The 14,064-nt window shown below is 39.5% G+C and overlaps 1 protein-coding gene across 1 annotated transcript in view; it reads right to left on the minus strand.

Annotated features, from left to right (window-relative positions):
* ALPK2 (alpha kinase 2) overlaps window positions 1-13,156 on the minus strand; it is a 33,593-nt gene extending 20,437 nt beyond the window's left edge. The window contains exons 1-2 of the mRNA XM_050913646.1: window positions 11,660-13,156; window positions 1,043-3,911 (exon numbers count right to left, since the gene is read on the minus strand). Coding sequence (XP_050769603.1) covers window positions 1,043-3,911; window positions 11,660-13,156 — 4,366 coding nt within the window. The remainder of the gene's footprint in view (window positions 1-1,042; window positions 3,912-11,659) is intronic.
* Window positions 13,157-14,064: the final 908 nt, after the last annotated feature.

The raw sequence follows: 14,064 nt of genomic DNA on the forward strand, positions 1-14,064 counted from the left end.
TAATTGCAGTTTGCTTGCTCTGCTTTGAAGGAATGTGTCTCTCTTCCCACACATTTGGTTCTCTGGCAAAGGACACATCTTCAGAGAAAAGTTTGGGGTTTTTTTAAATGTCATTGGAAAAGTAGAACTCTCACCAGACTGCACCATAATTAGAATCTCTGAAAAGCTTCATAGTTGTGTAGCTTACCTTTAGTCACTGTTCAGTCTTCCTCTGATCTATTAAATTATTTTATGATGAGAACATGAAATGTAATGTCAAAAGGTAAAAATAAGACCTTGGTCCTTGCAAAGTATCCATAGAAACCACAAATACTTCATCTGTCTATCTGTCACACTATTGCTACTCCTGTCTGCATTTTGTTTTACCTGTTAGCAACCTCCTAGAGACTCTGACAAGCAACCTGAATCTCATTTCAATTATATGTTTTCTCTGTCAGTTTAATATTGCTAATTTCATCAGTGTCATTTATGACAAACAGTGGTGAAAAGGAATGCAGAACCAGCCATCACTCATCAGATAGGACTGCAAAACATTATGTTTATCAGTGGCACCCTACTAATAACAATAATACTTTGCTAGTAATAAAACCATTTGGTAACCAAGAGAGGGTAAGAATTGGGAGCCACAATGTAGAAGCATAACTGGGAACACAGCCCTGTGGGAACATAGCAACATGCAAGTACTGGGCTTGCAGTTGCTATATTGTGTGTAGTTATGTGGTACCATTACACTATACATCCCTGAAAAGTTACTCGAAGAGACAAATGAAGAAGTAACTATTTCAAACAGGTTAAAAAGCTCATAAATTTAATATATTTGCCAGCTAGGAAAAGGATGTTAGGGAGGGTTCAGCTCTGTGGCACGGGCACAGCACTAGTTACTAAGTTCACAGAATTGGAAATTAAAATCAGTGAGGGCAGGACACCTTTAGCTGACATGATTTAGACTAAAGGAGGCTTGCAGTGTGTTTAACGAATTTGAATTTCGTACTGTAGCCAGAACGATGGGAAAGGACAGAAATGAAAATCAGTTTTCTCTTACCCTTGCTATCCTTTTTCAAAATTAGTTTCCTTTGCTCTTTTCTATCTTCTTTATGAATCATGCCTGCCTCACTCTTCACAGACTTTTTAACACAGCTAGGATCCTTGCTGACATTTCCTCTCTCCTCCAGTCGGGGTTTTTTTGACAGTGTTGCTGGTGGTAATTTCTTCTTAGCTCCAGCAGCTAAATGCCCACTCTTTGTTGGGTCTTGTTTACATCTGATGGGCTCAGGTTCAGCAACAGTTGGTGATGTCTGGTAGGATTTTGACCGTTCTTGATTTCTTAGCCTTTCCGCATTGACTGGGAATGGACCATATGTGGTCAACGCTAAGGAGAATGGCTGAGTTCTGCTGCAGGATGGTTGCTCTTGAAAATACTGCTTGTTCCCTGAATCAACTAGTGGCAAATTAACTAAACCACTTACTACACTCTCTGATGTCATGACTCCTTCATCTTTATCATACTCAGTAGACTTAATTGAATTATCAACCTCAGTTAGCTTGCTGGAAGAGATTAAGTCAGGACAGGACTTCTTAGTGCTAATATTCATAAACTGTCTCTGAGCCTTGGAGCTAATTAAAGTGTGCAAAGGAGACTTCATTTCAGCTTCATCTGGGTTATATTCAATAGCTCTTTGAATCTCTTGTTTATTTTTACACAAGACTGCTGCCTCCTTGTTTTCTTCAGGTACCCTATGGAACTGATCCTGCAATGCTTTGCAGAAAGTTTCCAGCGTACTCAAATTTTCACCTACTTTGACTGCAGTTTGTGTGGATTCAGTTTTTACTTGACTTCCTGTGCCAGGACACCCCATTGCTGATATACTGGTAAGGCGGCCCTCCGACTGGCTTACAGGTGTGAAGAATGGTAATGTTTCTTTTACAGTCAGTTGTTGGATATCTAACTGATTACTGATATCTCTATAATCCTCATTTGCTATGCTACGGTACTCATTTTGAGCCTTTCTAGGCAGCAGGGTACTAACTGATGTTACACTTCCAGATGCGTATGTGTGATTTTTTGAAGAATCTGTTTTTAACTCTTCATCAGACTTGAAGGTGTTGTTAACAAAAAATACATGTTGTTCTGATGTATTATGAGGGGAAACTACAGTCTGACTCTCTGAAACATGACTAACTCCTGAGTCACAGGAAGTTTCAGCCCTTTGTTCATCACCTATGCAAACCTCTCTCTGTTCTTCTCCTGTTTTACATGGTTCATATCTGGGCACTTCTACATAAAAATCTCTTAAAAATGGATCCCCAGAAGAGGGAGTGAATGCCACTTCTTGTTTTTCTATTTCTGTCAGTTGGTCTATATTTTGGGGTAGATTCTCACATGTTATGGTTTCGGGAGTCTTAATTAAATTAGGCAATTGCATTACGTAATTGTATTTCTGTGCATTAGAAACAACTTGAAAATCTTGACAGTCATTATTTTTTGAAAGATGATAACTGTAAGAATTAGTGTCATTTCGTGCATTCAAGTCTGAGTGATTTCCTTTTTCTTGTAAATTCTCTTCATAAACATTATGTATGGTGCTAACAGAAGAGTGTTCTTCATGTGTAAACTGACTGGTATTTTCACTGGGGAAAATGTCTTTCTCTTCAGGGAAATAAGCCAATTCTTTTCTTGCTGGATAACAGTCTCTAAAATGACACCCTTTACCAGTTACAGACTCATTTATCAAGGATATGTTGTGCTCAGTATGAAGTAATTGTCCAATTGTCCCATGCGACTTATCTGACATGTAAGCTGGGTTTTCTTTGTCACATGCTGAATTACCACTCTGAGCATTCTTTAATCTTCGAGGAGAATGTGCACCACATGTTTGGGAAGCATTATTAATGGTAAGCTTTCCTTCCCAAGCAACAGTCATTTGAATGGATCCATTACTGTCAGTTAACGTTTGATTTGGCTTCTGCTCCAAGCACTCCCCTGTATTTAAGATGATACTATTTGCTGAAACACAAATGGATGGTGTTTCTGTTTTATTTACAGTGCTAGAATCTAGACATATACCATCTGTTTCTACCATTTGTGCAAGACAAATGTTTCCTATGGATGCACTGTTACATGCTTCATCTGTTTTAAGTAGGATATTAGAAACATTGCGGTTTTCTTTCTCTGTTCGTTGTCTACTAGCTGGTTGTGTAATAGGTTCCTGCTCTTCTATCACATTTATTGGCAAAAGATGATCAGAACAGGTCTCTGATGTGACTTTGATATCTGTCGGCCTAATTTCTAAACTTCTGATCCCCAGGTTTTCAAATGGGATTTGATAGTCTGAGTCATCTTCATGAAGAAGTTTCCACAGCTTGTCATGCACTGCAGATATATCAGCATCTCCTTTGCACCCAGGTTCTCCAGATTCCAGGACTGACTTGGGATTAGCTTCAAACAGAGATTCATCACATGATAGACTGCAGAGAATATCTGTGTCGTTGCTATCGTGTGAGTCAAAACTATACCTTTGCTCTCCCTCCCTTGGCTCATCACATAGCTTTGCAGAAGAGAGAACAGCACATAAACTTTCTTGTTTATCAGGAACAGAGTCTGTATCCCATAAAGGAAAAGGTGATACGTCATTCTTTGATTTGTTGCCTTTACTAATAATATTAATTCCTTGTTCACAGAAGACTTGTTGGTGACAACTTTCTCTCTTAGTACAAGGAGCAGGGTGTTGAGAATAGGTCTGTAAATTTGCATTTTTTGCTTGCATTGTCTTTTCAGTACAGAGCATTTCTGAAGCTGGATGGACGGTTCCTGCACTCTCACAAGTCATGAAGATGCCTTCCTTTTCTATTTTGGGCTCCATACGTAGTCTCTCACAATTCTGGGTAAAGATTTTAAGATTAGCACCTTGATTCTACAGAGAAGAAAAAAAAAAAATTAATTAAAAATTAGAATTGCTGCTTGACACAGGCCTGAACTAGAGTCCTGGCTTGAAATGTACCTAATTTTTTTTTTTTTTAATTTTATTTTTAATATTTGTCAACAGTCAAGTTTCTGACTTGTAGCTATCAACCTAATGGATTGAAATCAAACTCCTGGGTCTTAACAGCCTTGAACCCTGGTGAGTTTCAGATCTGGATCCAAATGCTGAGAAATATAAAATTTAATCATGATGACGATCAATGACTGATATAGTCCAGCTAGATAAAAGCAGATAAAATAAAATAAAATAAACCAAACCAAACCAAACCAAACCAAAACAGTCATATCTATGTCTTTTGCTAACAGTCAGAGTGTCCCACCATACTTATGTAATTATTACATAATCCAAACTGATGAGTTTCTGGAACTACCCAGACTATTTTTTTGGGAGCTTGCCTTCCCCTTTGCTTCCATCATGGGCATTGTTATCTTAAGTTTCACAAAGATGCCTTCTTAATATGTGTCAGTCTTGAAAAGTTTCAGAGAATGCACCCCACGTCTGCCGTGCTATGTACTTCAGAACAAGACTCCTACCAAGAAATGATCATCTCTGGGTCAGTTTTAAGCCATCTCCGAAATTTGTCTTTGGTCACCTCTGACCTCTTGAGGTGACAAGTCCCGCTTCAAAAGGGAGTGCCAGAGATCATTCCAGATCTTGCCTCTGTCCAAGTGGTAATGAGTTGTTCAATATAAGGTATGTTCAGCCCTCCTCTAGCAATGAGACATGCATTTCAACCTTAGGGGTACTGCTGGGAAAACTGGGGCAGGAAATAAAAATCCATATTCCTCCTGCATCTCCTTTATTCTTCTATATCGAAATATTCCAAATTGTCACTTTATGTAGAAAAAATCCATTCCTCAATTAAACTAAGCCAAACTGAATTTATGCAAGGAGTGCAGACCTTATTAAAGAGAACGACTGGCTGATGTTTGGGCTTGCATGGGCTGAAGAAAGTGCTGCCATCTGCCTGGCATACCAAATCTGTTAACCGTTCATCATTCCCCTCAGAACTGAGCTTTCACTCCTAAATTCTTGTTCCAGAGTTCCTGCCAAGCTTTTGTTCTCCAGGATTTTCTCTAGTCCTCTTCAGCACTAAATCAATTCCACGGAGGTGGTGAGCATGTTTCACCCATAGCAAATCATAGATGGAGAAGCCTACAATTTTTTACTAGACAAAAATACATTGTTTCCTAAACAAATTATGCTTTATGCTTTTGGTTACCATTCATTTGCCAAAACAATCTGTAAAAGCAGAGAGCAATTTAGCAGTCAACCTTTAGAAAAAATAGTTACTTTCAAATAGCCATTAACAGGATATAACAACATGGACCTCATGAATTAGTTTGTACATTTGAGCATGTATCTTTCTAGTGGTTGTCTGAAGCTTTGCACCTACTCCCAGCACGAATGAAGAAATGTTAAAAAACATCAGACTGAGTTTAAAAGCCACCAATATTTGTAGACATTTTTCATTTTTTAGCTTTTATCCAGCCACAAACTCAACTTCATAACTGGTTTGGGTTGGTTTTTTTTCCTTGTGAGTCCCAGTTCCATCCGTAGTTATTTGTTAACTCGTAATGATGTGCTGGATGGCTGAAATTAACAACTATGATACATAATGGGTGAGTCCTCTGGGTTACAGCAGAGCTGTAAATGTGTAATGAGTGCTGGCAGACACATAATTCAGAGAAGCGATTCTGAAAAGAAGCAAGTGTTGTTACTTAGTGAAGGATATGTAATGAAGGATTTCCCATGAGTTGCTGTGTGCTCAGGTAAAGGCAGGGGCTGCTCAGACACTAGGTTCTTAGTTTCCATAAGTTCATGGTAAAAGGATTACCGGCTGTAGTAAATATTGCTTTCCTTTGCTGCAAAAGCCACCCACTTCAGCTGCAACTCCTTTCATCCTTTCTGTTTCTCCATTCAGCTTGAGTAGGATGTGGAGCTGACTACATGCTGTGGACAACGGGGAAGGAAGAGATATAGAAAATTTTTGTCAATGACTTTAACTGCTGTTCCCACCCCAAGCACCATGCAGTTGCCACCACACTGTCTTCAAAACTCCTTGGCCAGTGCATACTTACCTAGAAACCCTGAGCCTAGGAACCTCAGCTCCACAACTGCAGTCCCCTCTGATTCCCAATGCCTTGGTCTCCTGCTCAAGTCTGCTCTGCAGGAGAAGACGCCAGTCTCTAGGTCTTTGAGTTTAGACACGCACCTTCTCTCAAGCCAAGGGCGATGTGAGCCTGAATGTATCTCTACAGTCAGTTCCAGTTCTCTTCTCAGTCGGTTCTGAGCATTTGGTCTGAGCCTAGTGCTCCTTCTGCCACTTCCACTTCCCCCTCAAACCTCTGGAAAGCAGAGTTTATTTTTCTATTCCTTATAGCCACAGCAGCCTCAATCACAGCTTTTACTAAAACCTGTGGAATTCTTGCTTAGACATAGGATCAGTCAGTCCCTACCTGCTGTTGGTATGAAACTGAAAATAGACAGCTCTCTCATGCCCACTGGAAAGTGGGCTGATTATTTCAAGAACCCTTTTATCTATCTAATCTGTGTGTCTGTCCATGTCGGCATCTGTCTGTCTCAAGCATTTATAGACATGCAGCACTGTAGAGTGTAGACACACATTTTGATGGCTGGAAAATAAATACAATGACAAAAGGGGGCTTGTAATGGAGTGCCTTGCCTTGCATTTGACAAAAGTAGGTCTGAAAAGAAAATGCAAATTGAAGCCTCATAGTGGCACATTTATTAATTTTGTAATTGATATTTAACAGGGGTATGTGCTCCTAGGGTATGTGGTAATCAGCTCCATGTTATTTTTGTTTGAAAGTACTTATATCCAAATCCTTTAAACATGTTTTAGGAAACCTTGCTGGCTTTAACTTTGGTATTTTCTTATATTAGATTTATTTCAGCTAACACAGTCCTAGAACTATTCATCTTGATTTGGTTTTTTGTTCCCTGTTCTCACAGAAGATTTCTTGGGTTTAATGTCATACATTTTAACAATTGCTTCAATTACTGGACAGTCTGCTCGACTCCAGGGGTGACAAAAGAACGGTAACAAACTAGAGAATTTAATTATGTGAATGCAGTAGAACAAGCAATTTTAATTTGTGTGTGTGTAACAAACTGCCTGGTGCGTGACGACAGAAAGATGGAATCACAGTTCCGTATTTAAACTCACACATGAAATATACAGACCATGTACTTTCATTATAAAGCCATGGTTACTGTGAATAAAGGAGGGATAAGCAGGTAAATCAGTTACATGATAGCTATGCAAAAGGAAAATGGAAGCAGCTACTTCAAAAGCAGAGCTTTCTTTTTAATCTATTGTAAAATCACAATGTAAGGAGGACCGTTCCTTGGTTTTTTTGCTCTGCTAACAAGACCCATTGTGTTCCAAAGCCTGACAGGAACAATTAAATAAAAAGCAAAGAAGGGCCATACAGAGTAAGTGAGCACTTTTGTCACCTCTGAGTTATGGAAGGAAATATAGGAGAAATACTCTTCGTGCTGAAGAGGCAGAAAAAGAGCAAGGTAAGTAAGAACTATAGTATTTCAAGGAACAGAAAGCAAGTTCTCTGCCTTTGACAACAACATAGAGCAATAGGCTGACCACGCACAGCTGTCATGGGTCCATGCTCTGAAGTGGTAAGGATTTTCCAACAGATGGGTTTTTTGTGTGTCTCCCAGGAAAGACTGGAGCCAACTATAACGCAGGTGACAAAATGGGATGTTATCTGCCAGCCCTAGGGTGGATCCTATTGAACGAGCAGGGCTGGTATCACAGCCTGCATGAGCTCTAGTTACTCAGACTAGGACTCCTCTGTTTGCTCTGTTGCAGAGCGCCTGCCCCTTAATACGCTGCTCAGGCTCAGACTGTTCCCTGGGAACATTCAGCTCTCATCTCAGCCAAACTCAGAGCAAAAGTCTGAGACAAGACCACCTTTTCAAGTGAATGCACCAACCACTCTAGCCTATTAGAAAGGATGAGGTGTAGCCTCTCAAACTCTCCTGTTGCATCTGTGGCACATAGTATGAATATAATATTCAGAAATAAAGCATGCTAGCCACTTGACAGAGAGTTATTCTGCACCCAAGGACTACTGAAGTATTTTATACAGAGTGCAAAACTTTCCAATGAAGTGAAAAACTTTGAGAAATGAAAGAACTAATTTCTGCTAAGATTCAAAGTTGGAGGAGATTTGGATCCCAGCTTCCTCTGTCACAGGAAACAGATTTAGGCAAATTGTTTTTTCAAAATTCCAGCAAAAGAACTGTGAGCGGCGGCAAGTTGCACCGAGAGGCAGTAAGAATACATGTCTTATAAAAAATTATAACTGACTAGGTTTTGAGCTCAGATAACCAGAAAACCTTCCTTTTTTCCAGCAACTATTCACTCAAATGAGACAAGAGGCAGAGATGTACTTTAAAAACATTTGAATGAAAAATGAAACAACTATAAGCTGATTGAAAATGATGTGTTGGGCATGCACAGTAATTCTTACTCATTACTGTTTTGGAACAGAAGTCCTCACCCATTTTGTATTCAAAGCCAGTAATTAAAACAGTTCCCATCCAACAGCTGGGCCTTTATTGGCCTATGTGAAACCATTTGCTGGGTTTCAATCTAACTCCTCGTGGGCAGAGTTAACCTGTCGTAACTGTTCTGACACCCTTTCAAACAGTTTCCTTTTGCTCTTCCTTTGCTGTGTAACCCAGCTCCTTCCTCCCCTCTTACCTTTCCACCCTTTTCCCACATCTTTCTGCTTGTTGCTCCCAGCACACACCCTCTCCTACATGATAGTGTTGGAGTGCAGTGCACATGACTAGCACCTGTATTTCTGTACTAACTGCAGAGCAGGGAGCTCTCAACTTAGAGAGTACCCCAGCAACAAAACACACTAAATCACAGTTCTCCATTACACATGGCAGCTTCTAGGACATCACACACAACAGCAGATAGCCACCATTAACATATTAAACAGGGCCAGTAGCCCAACAGATGAACAGCTTCATTAGTCTATGCAGTCCTTGCAATTTTGGCTACCCTGGAATCTAACAAAGCAGAGGTATTATGTGCTAGACAAAATACTTTTTGTGCACAACCAGATTACCTGATTACTTGTAAATTCTATGTCAGTTCTGCTTCTCTCCTTTTTATACAATAAAATTTAAAATTATCTAGAAGTGACGTAAATTTATGTCAGGAAGGTCAAATCAAGCATCTCTCAAATTTTATGAGAACAGGCTGTTCTGACATGAGCGAAAACAAAATAACGGCAGGATGAACAGTAGATCTAATCAGCAGGAAAAAAAATGCTCTAGAAATATACAAACACGACATGCCATTCTTCCTGGGGTATCAGCGTAAACGTTAAGTATTTTGCTTATGCCCTGGAATCCCTCTGAACCTGCCAGTTCCAGCAGGACCTCACCAACATTGCTGGCATTCGGCAGGCTATAGACATGGGCTGTGTAATTCAGGAGTCACACCAGTACCTTATGCTGAGGGTGCTGGCTGAACACTAAACAGAGACCAACTCTTGAATGACACACTGCAAACTTGAAGCCTCCTGGCTCTCTGTACAGTATGTAATATCATACAGCTGGCACAGTTGGCTTTTAGGACCTATTATTAATTAAGCTGCTTTGAAGCATTAGATAAATAAAGAATTTCACCTGGGGCTAGATCATGAGGTCATGAGAGGAGTCAGGAGCCTCCCACCTTGACCATCTAATGGAAGGAGAAGTCACCCAGAACAGCAGTTGCTGCACAAGACAGACTGCAAAGGTTGTTCCAGTTAGAGGCAACTTGGCACTAAGGGGAAGTGTAAATCCTTGGGTAATTAGTGCTGTGGTTCTGTGGCTGCTATGTACCTCTCAGTAGACCTGATTCACCACATGGAGAGGGAAAATACAACACTCTTCAAAAGCCGTCAGCTGTGTTTTTTGCTATGAGTCCTTCACCTTGCTCCTGGAAGAGCTGTCTCAAACGCTGGGCTCCAGCTAATACCACAATGCACTTTTACGTAAACCTGTGTGCAGCAATAGGAGGTTGATTCTTTCTTGCCTTTCTTAGGTTACACAAACAGATTGCTGAGGAGTTTCTGGCTTACTATATGGGAGCTGTGAGAAGCTGTCCACATTTTCCTTGTGCTATAAAGAGTAGTTTCCACATGGGATGCTTTTGTTTGGCTCATATTCAAGACCACATAATTTTGAACCTCCACCTAAATTTCATCTTCATTCATGCGTGTTTAAAACCATGGGTTTGGTTTGTGCTCATCTCTAGCCCTTTTGTGTACACTGATACTTCTTTCCTACTTAATTTTTATCTAATGTAAAATGTTGGTCACGGACACACAAAGAGAATAAATACACACTGACCGCAGGTAGCAAGAGTCTAACTAGCCAATCTGAAATTTGGCCATGGCATGCACAGTAACGTAACAGCTGCTCTTTGCCAAGAGGCTTCTAGGATTTAAATTATTGTACTGCACTTGAAAAAAAATGAAACAATGCCTCTTGTAATACATACTGTCAAGAAATTCTCAGTAGGTTAATTTCAATAGGGGTATTCCCCATCATAAGAACATTATGTGCTGCTAAAATGTCATTGGAATTTTATGTACTATAAAAACAGAGAAACCTATGGATTTTTTTCAGGCAGAAGAATTCAGTGATTTTTGACTGCTTAAGACACTCCAGTGGTGAGATTAAAGTCAGTCTATTACCCAGAACTGGGAGACATTTTTGCCTAAATAATATAGATGAAGAAAAGCATGTGGAACTGGAAAAAGCTTGTGTTTATTAGTCATAAATGGTTTTTTTCTGTGCAATTAGCTACACACCTTCAAATCAGTAAAGTCAGTGATAATAAGATTATTCATGATTTAATACTCATACATACGTATTTATATATCTTGAGTCTTTACTATGTGAAATAAAAAGTATGATCCAATTCTCCCACTTATGAAAACTGGTGGAGCATCATATCAGTCTGTGCAACTATACTGATTTCCCCAGTTGATTTCCTACCAATAGCATAAAATATGCAAGTACACAGAAGGTACCACTTTGGGTCTTTTATTTTTAACTGTTTTTTACATTTCAACTGGAATATCTGACTCTTTCATTGTTTTATTTTTAAAGAGCAAAGCTCCATTCACCTCTGTAACATGAACACTCTGGATTAAATTCCCCTCCTTGTTATAAATTCAGAGCAAACCCCTGCTGATTTGTTTTAGATTTCCAGCACCATAAGTGGATGACAATTTTGTTCTTTGCGTATAAACTGAAAAGAAATTAAATCAAAACATTCTCTGCTCACAATAGGTATTTGAGAAACTTTCTGTGTTGAAAGAAACATTACTTTGGCAAGACCTGTTGCAATAGCCTACATATCAGATTTCCCTATCCAGCTGTCCAGAGTCCCATTAGTGCGTCTTACTATCATCAGTCTCACTCTATAATTAGAACAGCTTATGGTTTATTTGGGCCTTTTTCAAAACCAGATTTCCTTCCCAGCCGTAGCTGTCATTCAGAAGTACATGAATAGTATCTTTCAAAGTAATTTAAATTTCACATTATTTTGTGACAAACAGGAATAAAATGCATTTAAATCAGTAGAGCAGCTCTTTCTATTAAATGATAAACACTTTACTTACCTTGGGTGAGACGTTTTCATTTGGCATCTGATTTTGCTCAGACAGGCCCCAAGTCCTTTTCCTTTCCCAATGACAGTCTTTATCTGCCTCTTCTGTATGACACAAACCAGCCTGCATTTGCAAGCTTTCTGTCTCCTCGGGGATTTGTGTTGAAATGACACCTTCCTGACTGGGAAACAGAGCACTGGATTCCCTAACCTCTGCTGCAGTCTGAAAAGATTGTCCTATATTACTTACATATCTGCAAAGCTCTTTAGGATTTAACAACTTTAAAAGGTTTCTTCTTAGACTTTCTGTTAAGGTACAGACAGCATGCCTTGCATTTTCCTCCGGCAAATTTCTTCTCCCCTCCTCTAGCAGCAATGAGCTTTCACCCAGCGAGTCCTTGTCTGTACTGTTTTCTGTCATCGTCTCTGAAGCCTGATTTGTCAAAGAAGCACCTATGCCACTAGCAGAGGAGTCCGCCTTGGCACGTATATTATCCTTGTTCTTTGATTTGTCAGTTGAGAAACCTGCAGCTGAGTGGCCACTTCCATTATTTTCTTCTTCAGCTCTGGGATGGTCATTTTCACTGGCTGCAGATGCAACAGGCACTTTATACTTTTCTTTGTCTTTCAAACTGGTGCTTTTATCTCGGTGGTGTCCAACAGTGAGAGTCATCTCTGTCTGCAGAGTTGACTGGCTGTACATAGAGGGGTCTCTCCTTACATTTACTCCTTCGAATTTTGAGTGATGACCACAGAAGCCAATGGTGGTATCCATAGGCGTAGTGTTATCTGACACTTGGAACACACAAGGCATTTCACTGAGGAAGTAAGCACACCCATCACAATCTTTACTCAGTTTTAAATCATCTTCATCATCACTTTCTAATAAAAATTGTAATTTCTTTTTCCAAATTTCATTTTCATGCACTGTCAGCACATCTGAACATTCAAAATACTCTAGGTCACCATCAGAAAAGTCATCACTTAAACTTGGAATTTTCTCTGCATAAATCTCCAGAATAGTGGCAGAATTTTCAGAATCATCTTTTACAAAATAATTACGATTTACTGTGGGAGTATCTGCCTGCTCACTGAACAGGGTATTCATGGTTAGAGGTCTACCGAGCCCAGTCTTTTTACATGCCTGGACATCTGCCAGAGACTGACCAGATACAGAGTCTTCCGTGTTAAGGCAACAGTTGTCTGTGTGATAAGTGATTACATTTGTAGGGTGGGAATGCACCTGTCTGCTGCAGTATTTCTCTGCTTTTCCAGCAGTGACACTGACCATACCGTTAAAATTAATTAGGTCATCACCGTTCTCTGAAAAATCCCTTAGGCAGGAAATATTGTCCTGGGCTTTAAACACATTTTTTACATCCATGTTGTCTTCCGTGTTAGGCAAGTGTCTGTGGGATTTCTCAAATGGGGACAACATTTCTGCTTTTCTGAGCTTCTCAAGCGGTAAACCACTGATTTTTGAAGAGTCAGAATCTGGTGAAATCAACATGGGGTCACCCTCACAGGGGTAACTCTCGTGTTGTGCAAAATGTTTCTCGTTCTGCTCATTTTACCCTGAAGTCTCCCACATTGTCATTTAGGTCAACAACGAATCCTGGGGAAGTTTTGGTTTTTGTGTCTGATTCCAGTTCAAGAAAAGTTGAACAGCAGGTCATTCTAGCTGTCAAACTGTTTCCAGGTACTGTTCAATGAAGTGAAGATCTTGCTCTGCGCACCTGCAAATAAAAAAACCCTGAAGTTTAAAATTACTTCTAAAATGGGTATAGGTATGTTCTAAAAGGTGGTCAATTGACACATAGTTGCAAGCATTTTCAAAAAAAAGAAATAATGATTTAAAAATCAAGATCAAACATTAAAGCAGTAACTATAACCCAGATATCTATGCAATGACACTTAATGGCGACACATTGTAACTGTCCTGAGTGATCTGTGCTAGGAAAACAAATTCTTAAGCATGCCTGCACATACATGTAGCAGCACAAAATAGGCTTTAGCATATGTCATTTAGACATTTCTAAATGCAAATAGTAATCTGCAGACAATGTAAATTTTCACATGTGCATGACTTCTACAGGTACCAAGTACCTGTTATTTCGGTAGTCACATTGGCACAACAGTAGGCTATTCCTTGAATATGGCAGGGACATAAATTCCAAAATCTGTTTGTAGAAATACCTGGAACAATCAGTCTGGTTAGATTTTATAGGGCTATTTCTGTTTAAAGCAATTCTATTGTACTTTGGCTTGATGTTTGTAATTTCTGTGGTGAGAGAACAATGAAATGAGGCTGGTTAGCTTCAACTTCCTGTTCATATTGAGTCTTACTTTCAAACAGCTCTGCAGTAGCAAAATGGTGTGGCAATGCAGAATTTACATAAAAACAAAGTGAAATACACC

This window comes from Gymnogyps californianus, chromosome Z, assembly GCF_018139145.2.
Source record: "Gymnogyps californianus isolate 813 chromosome Z, ASM1813914v2, whole genome shotgun sequence".
Lineage (NCBI taxonomy): Eukaryota > Metazoa > Chordata > Aves > Accipitriformes > Cathartidae > Gymnogyps > Gymnogyps californianus.